This window comes from Chionomys nivalis, chromosome 1, assembly GCF_950005125.1.
Source record: "Chionomys nivalis chromosome 1, mChiNiv1.1, whole genome shotgun sequence".
NCBI lineage: Eukaryota > Metazoa > Chordata > Mammalia > Rodentia > Cricetidae > Chionomys > Chionomys nivalis.
In genome coordinates, this window is record NC_080086.1 from 125,065,404 (window position 1) to 125,074,595 (window position 9,192).

The 9,192-nt window shown below is 48.8% G+C and overlaps 1 protein-coding gene across 1 annotated transcript; it reads right to left on the reverse strand.

Moving 5' to 3' along the window:
• Positions 1-791: 791 nt before the first annotated feature.
• LOC130882452 (uncharacterized) lies at positions 792-6,000 on the reverse strand. The gene is given in 5 exon segments (XM_057782513.1): positions 792-1,190; positions 1,192-4,356; positions 4,358-5,465; positions 5,467-5,665; positions 5,706-6,000. Coding segments are annotated over 5 exon segments (5,166 nt in total).
• Between the last annotated feature and the right edge of the window lie 3,192 nt (positions 6,001-9,192).

Here is a 9,192-nt window from a genome sequence, read left to right on the forward strand (position 1 = left end):
TTGGTGCGAAGGTGATGCCGTAACCAATGGTATAGGTTGAGGTTTGGGGGGAGGGTTGGACTTAGAGGGGGACTGCTGGTCTCCCAAGATAGTATTGGGGCCGACGGACTATGATGGGGTAGCACTCATAATTTGTCGGGAAATTGAAAACAAGGTGATGGGGTCATATCCAGTACGGTAGAGGCGTAGCCCCCAAGACTTAGGTCCATCCCATGCTGCTTTCTTTCCCTGTTCAGTAAATAGTAAGATCAAGGGGTTGCATCTGCCCCCTGGGGTAGAGCCCTGAACGTTGGTGGTGCTCAGGGAATCATAGCATGGACCACAGGCTTTACCCCCGCATATCCATGGTCCTCTCCCGGTATACCCAGAAATTGTTCCTCGTTTGAGGGTAATTAAGTCCCAGGAGGAGCTAGGCTTCCAATAAGCTTCTCCCGTGGTCTCACATCCCCATTGAGCACAGTACCCCTCTCCGGGACCCCCACATCCGCGGGTCCCGCCTTGACCAGGGCAAACATAAATGTCTTTAGTCCGGGTCCCATGCCTTCCTCCTGGATGGTGGCATCCGTAACCGGAGAATGGTTCTTGGTCAGAAGGATCCCAAGATGATCCTACCAGGTCACAAAGATCAAAATAAAGAGTGGGGAAGGCATCCGTCAATGTCCCCAATATGGAGGTGGAATTCTCTGTAGTTCCTGTCATAAGATTGGTAACCCTCCAGGTGATATTATATACCTGATGGGGGCTTCCCTCCCTGGCAGTCATCCCCATTCCTAGCAGGACCCCCAAAATGATCAAGGGGCCCCATGTATGAGTCTTAACTTTAGCGGGTTTTGAGTGCGCTGGATCTTCCATCCTTTCTTCTCGCTGTTTGTCTGTTGTTCTGGGTTGGCTGCTTTCACGTGTGAAGCGTGGATCCAGGCAGCAATCCCGTCCACCTTCAGTGCCATTGGGGTAGTCAGGAGAACAGTGTACGGTCCTTTCCAGCGTGGTTCCAGGTTCTTAGTTTGATGTCTGCGGACCCAAACAATGTCCCCGATCTGATACTGGTGAGGCACCACCGGCTGGTTAAGGTTATCCTGGTATGCCGCTGCCAGGGGCTTCCAGATCTCCTGTTGCACCAGCTGTAGGGCCTGCAAATGAGCTTGTAAGGAAGGGGAGTTAGCATAGTCTGTAATGTCCGTATCAAAAAAAATGTATGGCTGGGGGTGGTGTCCCATATAGTATCTCAAAAGGGGTAAGGCCATGTGGCCCAGGAGTATTCCTGGCCCGATATAGGGCCAGGGGCAGGAGCAACACCCAATCTTTTGAGCCAGTTGCAAGCGTTAATTTAGATAAAGTCTCCTTAATAGTTCTGTTCATACGTTCTACCTGTCCTGAACTTTGGGGTCTGTATGCACAGTGCAGTTTCCAATCAATCCCCAACAGCTTGGCCACCAACTGACTTACCTGGGAGACGAAGGCCGGCCCATTATCAGAACCCAATACCTTTGGCATTCTGTATCGGGGAAAAATTTCTTCTAGTAGCTTCTTGGCAACTATCTTGGCAGTCTCATGTCTGGTGGGGTAGGCCTCTACCCATCCTGAAAAGGTGTCTATAAACACCAGTATGTACCTATATCCATATAGACCAGGTTTCACTTCAGTAAAGTCTATTTCCCAATGGACACCTGGTCGATGTCCTCGGAGACGCACCCTTTGAAGAGCTTTTGAGTGGCCTGCATTAATTTGAGCACAGGCCCTGCAGTTATCTGTTGCTCGTTGGAGTACCCCATCTCTGTTCAGTAGGTATTGTCCAGTTTTCATTCTGTCTAAAAGAATCTTCATTTTCTTCGTACCCAAGTGGGTCAATTTATGTAAATAGTCTATGAGTTCATGAGTTATTTTTATGGGCACTGCTATTCTTCCTTTGTAAACCCATTGTCTGCTTGTAGGGTTATATTCCGCCCCTAATTTTTGAAGTAAATTTATATCCTCTTTATCATAGGTCCAATCTGCAGTGGATTGGACGGGCTCAGATACTATGGGGAGTATCTGTGGTCCCAAAGCAGCCTCTCGGACCGCTTTATCCGCCCACCGATTTCCTCTGGCCTTGGCGCGATCTCCTTTTTGGTGGCCAGGGCAATACATAATACTCAGTCTTTTGGGGAGGAATAAGGCCTTTAAGAGAGCAAGGATTTCTGCTCTGTTTTTGATTTCCTTTCCTTCTGAGGTTAGGAGCCCTCGCCTCCGATAAATCTCTCCATGTATATGTGCAGTGGCAAATGCATACCGACTGTCAGTATAAACATTTAGCTTCTTACCTTTTGCCAGCTTGAGAGCCTGGGTCAGAGCAATAAGTTCAGCTCGCTGAGCCGAGGTGCCACTGGGTAATGCACTGGCCCAGATTACCTGAGTTTCCATGGTAACCGCGGCTCCTGCCTTGCGCTCACCATTCAGTAGGTAACTGCTTCCATCAGTGTACCAGGTGTGGTCTGCATCTGGGAGGGGCTGATCAGTCAAGTCTTCTCGAGTTCCATGCATTTCCGCAAGGATCTGAAGGCAGTCGTGCTGATCGGGCCCCTCTGGCAGAGGTAGCAGGGTAGCCGGATTGAGGGCAACCACGGGTCCGAATTGGACTCGGTCCGCGTCCAACAGCAAGGATTGGTAGTGCGTCATATGGGCATTGGAAAGCCATCTGTCAGGGGGCTGTCTGACCAGCACCTCAACAGCATGGGGCGCCAGAATAGTCAGAGGCTGTCCCAAGGTCAGCTTGCCAGCGTCCTTTATGAGAACGGCTATAGCTGCCACCATCCCCAAACAAGGGGGCCAACCTGAAACCACTGGGTCCAATTTCTTGGACAAGTAGGCAACAGGATGCTTCCATGGCCCAAGTCTCTGGGTCAAGCCTTGTTTTTCATCAATGAACAGTTCGAATGGCTTCATGATGTCAGGCAGGCTTAGAGCCGGAGAGGATAAGAGGGCTCGTTTAATATTCTCAAAAGCCTGCTGCTGTTCATCTGTCCATATGAAGGGGACCCCCTGTTTGGTGAGGGGGTATAGGGGGGCCTCCATTTCCGCGAAGCCTGGTATCCATAAGCAGCAGAACCCAGCAGTCCCCAGAAATTCCTGCAGCTGGCAATGGCTTCCGGGTGGGGGTATATTAGCCACAGTCTTTTTGCGTGCGGCGGTAAGCCAGCGCTGCCCCCCCCCCTTTAGTTTATATCCCAAATAAGTCACTTCAGTCTGGCATATCTGGGCCTTTTTGGCAGATGCTCGATAGCCCAGCCGTCCCAGAGTCTGTAATAGGGCCCCCGTACCTTGCCGGCAGTCATGTTCTGTGGAGGCTGCCAGTAGAAGGTCATCCATGTACTGGAGCAAGATTAGTGATGGGTGTTGAACTCTGAAGCCCGTGAGGTCTCGATGTAAGCCCTCATCAAAGAGGGTGGGACTATTATTGAATCCCTGTGGGAGTCTGGTCCAAGTTAGTTGGCCTGAAATCCCCAGTTCAGGGTCTTTCCATTCAAAAGCAAAAAGGGGTTGGCTCTTGGGGTTCAACCTGAGACAGAAGAAGGCGTCCTTCAAATCCAGCACTGTATACCATGTATGAGACGGTGGCAAGGTGCTCAGTAAATTATATGGATTGGGGACAGTTGGATGTATGTCCTCAACCCTTTTATTGACTTCCCTGAGATCCTGTACCGGTCTATAGTCCCCGGTTCCTGATTTCTTTACTGGGAGAAGGGGGGTATTCCATGGAGACCGACAGGGAATCAGGATACCTTGGTCTAACAATCTCTTTATATGGGGCCTTATCCCTTGGTAGGCTTCATTCGACATGGGGTATTGTTTAATTGAGACTGGGGTCGCTGTGGCCTTCAGATCTATAATCAATGGGGGTTGCTGCAAGGCGAGCCCCATACCTCCTGTTTCTGCCCATGCCAGGGGGTACTCCGCAAGCCAAGTGTCCAAGTCCTTGGGCCCCTGAATCTCATGGTTGTTTTCATACAGTCGATATTCTTCTTCCAATTGTAAGGTCAATACCTGTAGGGGGCCCCCATTTGGGCCTGCTACTTGAATTTTCTCCCCTTCAAAATGAATTTGGGCCTTCAATTTAGTGAGTAAATCTCGCCCTAATAATGGATATGGGCAGTCGGGAACATGTAGGAAGGAATGGGTTACTTTACCAGTCGCCAGTTGTACCTTCCGTTGGGTGGTCCAACGATATCGTTTTCCGCCTGTGGCACCTTGCACCCAGGCAGTTCGCTCGCTGAGTGGTCCTGCGGACTGGGTGAGGACTGAATGCTGGGCTCCAGTATCAACTAGGAAGGTGACTGGTTGCCCCCCAACATTGAGTGTTACCCGGGGCTCAGGGGGGGGGCTCCTGGCCCTGACTTCCCTAGTCATCATCTAGGGAAAGGAGTGAGACCTGTGGTTTGGGGCCTCTAGGTTTGCGAGGCTTCTTGGGGCATTCTCTCGCCCAGTGTCCTCTTTCCTTGCAGTAGGCACATTGATCATGGTCCAGTCTAGGGCCCCTTCGTTCTCCCATCCTATCTCCCTTGCGACTATCCTGACTCTGAACTGTGGCAGCCAACAGATGGCTCAGTTCTTTGTTCCTCTTTCTGTCTCTAGCATTTTCCTTTTTCTCTGCTTCTTTCCTCAGTCTATCCTCTCTCTCTTCTGTCTCTCTACGAATACGGTCCTCCCTCTCCTCTGGAGTCTCCCTTTTGTTAAAAATCTTTTCAGCTTCCTTGAGCAAATCTTCTGTAGTGTATCCTTGCAAATTTTCTAATCTCTGTAACTTATTTCTAATATCAGCTGCTGACTGCCAAATAAATGACATTGATACACCAGTAGCTTGCCCAGGATCCTCAGGGTCATAAGGCGTATACATGCGGTATGCCTCCTTAAGTCTTTCTAAAAAGGCTGCGGGAGACTCATCTGCCCCTTGAGTTATTTGCTTTACCTGGGCCAAATTTGTGGGGCGTCGACCGGCCCCTCGGAGACCCGCTATGAGCAACTGACGGTAAAGGCGTAGGTGTGTCCTACCCGCTACTGTAGCAAAATCCCAGTCAGGTCTGGTGAGTGGAAAGGCAGCCTCGATCTAGTTGGGCAGCTGGGTTGGCCTCCCGTCGTCTCCCGGAACCTGCTTCCGTGCTTCCGCGAAAACCCTGTGTCTCTCCTCAGAAGTAAGGAGAGTCTGCAAAAGCTGCTGACAGTCATCCCAAGTGGGTTGATGGGTGACTAAAATAGACTCTATCAGATTAGTTAATGCTACAGGATCCTTAGAAAAGGGAGGATTATGCTGTTTCCAGTTGTAAAGATCAGATGCAGAGAAGGGCCAGTATTGGAGCTGGCCGTTATTCCCCTGTCGCAAGGGAAATGCCTGAGAGGTCAAATCTGGGGGAGATAGTTCCCACCTTCCTCGGAGCCTGCTCGCAATGGGAGAGTCAGCCGGCGGAGAGTCCCGCAGCAGAGCCTCCGCAGGGTGTGCTTTCTGATCTCCGGTTTCCCCGGGGGTTGTAGGGAGGAGGATCCTCTAACAAAAGGTCAACGAGAGGGGAGTTTGGGTCAGGGGGAAGGACAGGTGGCTTGGGGGTTTCTTTAGGAATCTCCTTCTTCGTCAATGCAGGATAAAGAGAGGAGACGGTAGGAGTAAGAGGTTTGGAAGATAGTGGGAGATTTGGGGCTGAAGGAACAAGGCTCAAAGAGGGGTGGCTTTTCCGAAGAAATAAAGGGGGCCACCCATGGGGGTGGATCATAGGCCAAACTCTCCCAGGTGACGATATAAGCGACCTGGTCAGGGTGTCCATGGGGTCCTTTATCGAAGACCCGTTCTTTGACCTGCAAAATAATATTTTTGTCAAAGGTGCCACCTTGTGGCCAGCCCACACCGAATGTGGGCCATTCTGAAGAACAAAAGATCCGCCACTTCTTCTTTTTGACTTCCACTGATTGGTTATTGGCGACGTCCGACCAATGATCTAGAGTAAGGCTCAAAGGGGTAGTTAAAGACTGTCCCATGTTAATTTCTTTTTCCCAATAAAGTAACAAACAAATCACTAAAATAAACAGGACACTGAACAATCCAACAATCAGACGCGCTGCGCAGCTTCAGTGCAAAACTGAAAGCAAAAATTCAGATGGAGATCGTGAGGAGGGTCTGGAATCCTCGTCTCCCAGAAAAACCACGTACCCCTCGGACACGGGCGGAGCCCCAAAAAGTCCTACTCTGGTCGTGGGATCAGACAGATGAGACCCGAAAAATCGGGCTCCAGACACCCGTGGAACGTCTTCCAGGGCTGCGGGGAAGAAGTCCGAGCTCGTCAGCTCCTTCTAAGACCCGCCAGATACAGACTGACTTAGCTGAATTGCACAGACAGAATACAGATTCGCAGCGCAACAATTCAAACAGACAAGTACGCAAACACACAACAAAGACGGCACAAAGACGGCTGGCCAGCTTACCTCCCGAAGGTGGGTCGGTGGTCCCTGAGTGGGGGTCTAGTTTCCCGGCCAACACACCAAAATGAAAGACCCCCCCCAATGGGTATGTCTTTCTTCTGGAGAGACCCCCTACCCAAGGATCAGTCGAGACCACTCGTGCGGATGCAAACAGCAAGAGGTTTATTCAGATGCACAGGTACCTGGGGCGGCAAAGTCTTTTGAATGACTCACGCGCCCGCCGGCTGGGGTAGGGGAATTTTTATAGGGGTTGAGAAGCAGAAGCGCGGGCACAGAAGCGAGAAGCGTAGTTACAGGGTTCCCATTGGTCAGCCTGAATATGGCCGAGTCCAAGGCTAAGTCAAATTCCCAAATATCAGATATGAACTGACTTGGCTCGGTCTAGGATACACGGTTATTTTTCTTGGTGCTTTTTCGTTCCTCCTTCAGACAAAATGTCTGACCACAGATATCTTGTTTTGGCTGTCTCTGCATTTATTTTTATTGGCAGCCTCTCATACTGTCCTCAGTTGAACCCTGAACATGTAGTACAAGCCTTGCAAAATGGCGTTACTGGTGCTAAGCTGGGTGGGGGTCCTTCAAGGCCTACAAGGCTGAGAAAGCCCATCTTTTTCCTCTCTCAGTGCATGCAAAAAGGGCATTTCTGGGAAAACTAACCCCAGGTTATTACAATTATACTCCACGCTTATCCCATCACAATAATGACTTAATGTTTAAATTCTTCTCCTGTTTCCTGTTAGAACATTCCACTAGCATCATTTAAGCCTCACAAAGACTATCTGAAAGTTTAAAAAAAAAATGAAACTGGGCCAGAGAAATGGTTTGGTGGGTAAAGATGTCTGACACCAAGGCTTGCTACCTGGATTTCATTACTGAGACCCACAGCATAGGAGAGAACTGATCTTCACAAGTTTCCTCTCTGACCTCCACATGTGTATTTTAGCATGCACGTGTATAAACACACACACACATGTGCATGCACACACATAGATAGATAGATGATAGATAGATAGATGATAGATAGATAGATAGATAGATAGATAGATGTAACATAATTTTTAAGATCTATTCAAAGTATTTTATTGTTGCCCCATTTCACAGTAAGGGAAACGAAGTTAAGTGTAGCAAAATGATTAATTATCCATCTGGAAAGTAGCAAACCCACTGCTTTAAGCCATGCTTTCTGATGGCATCTATTGCCCCTTGTCCAGTTTGTCCTTAGCTTTGAATGTGGATTGGAATCTCGGAGAAGTTTGTCAAGTTGCAAGTTGCCAAGCATAGGATCCCAGACTCTATGTCTAATGAGCCCCTAAGTACAGCCAGTCTCAGACTCTGTACAGAAGAACAACCCACTTGCCTGTCACTCCATTGCAACTGTCCAGAAAGATAAAGTTTCTCTCAACTTCCCATCATCCGCTGGATGATTAGGGTGGACACAAAGAACTGCATGACCAAAACAAGAAACGTCTGCCAGTGTGGTGTGCAGACCTGCTGGTTGCACCACCACTACCACCCACCACCACCCCACACCTGCCACGCCAGTGGTTCCCGCTAGTTCTGCCTACCCATTCCCATGAAAGGGTTTTTCTGGTGTAGTCTGAAACATGTTCAGATCCTGAAAGTGGAGAGATTTTTCTACTGCAGTAACTCCCCTTAATAAACTCTCCACACCAAGCTCATTTCAGAGTCTCCAGCTTCCTGGAAGCATCCCCACAGAGAAAAGCATTTGGTAATGTTTGGGGCTCATGTCCCCGTAAACAGGCTGGCGATTTTCCCCTGGGGACAGTCTCAAACTCCCACACAGGCCTCAATGTGTTTATCTGCTGCTCAGTGGAGACCTCTCTGCTGTAAGCTTCCGGATCTAATTCCTGACATTTGAACAGCAGTCCAGCGGGATCTTAGAAGGAAAGCATTCTCTATCTCCAGTCCCAACACTCCAAGAGCACAATGCATCTGCTGTGGAATCCTTCTCTTACAAGGTGCATCCTCTTGTCCCTGGGGAGCGCTCTTGTGGAGCTGCCAAAGTACTCAGAGCAACCTTGAGAACAGGCTTTGTCTTCCCAGGACAGTCCTCTCTTGGCCTTGCATCACCCAAGTTCAAGGCAGGCATTTCCCCTAAACTGTGACTAAGCAGTCTAGGGGACTCTGTTGCCTCCTCAGACCTCCTGCTCCAAGCCCAGCACTTGGCCTTTGCTTTGCAGACTAACAGCTGCCAAAAAATCACTCAGATGCCCAAGACACAGATTTTAGGGGGGAATGAAAATGCCAAAGAGCAAAATTAAAAGGACTTTTCTCTCAGTGTAAAACATCCCTCTCAACAGTATTAGCATTAGGCTGTTTCCAGTCTAGTGCTTTGAGTGGTTTTACTTAAAGGTTATTACCATTAATAATTACACTGTGATGTTCTGCTGAACTTCCTGGGTCAATGGAGGCTCATTATCTTTATTGCAATGATAATTTGTGGATGTGCACAGAGGCTAAAACTTACCAAATGGTATAGCTTAAGTATGTGTAGTATATTATAACTCAAATATCCCTCAGTACCACAGTAGAACAGTAAAAGGAAGTAAAAAAAAAAAAAGATTCTGTATAAAGAGTTACTTGTCCATCAGTGCCCCTTGCAGTAGCACCCACAACAGCCAAAGGTGAAAACGTTTCATATGCTGTATAAATCATACAAAAATATATATAGTCACACATCACTTACTAACAGGAACATATTTTGATAAATGCATCCCTGTGCTTTCTGTC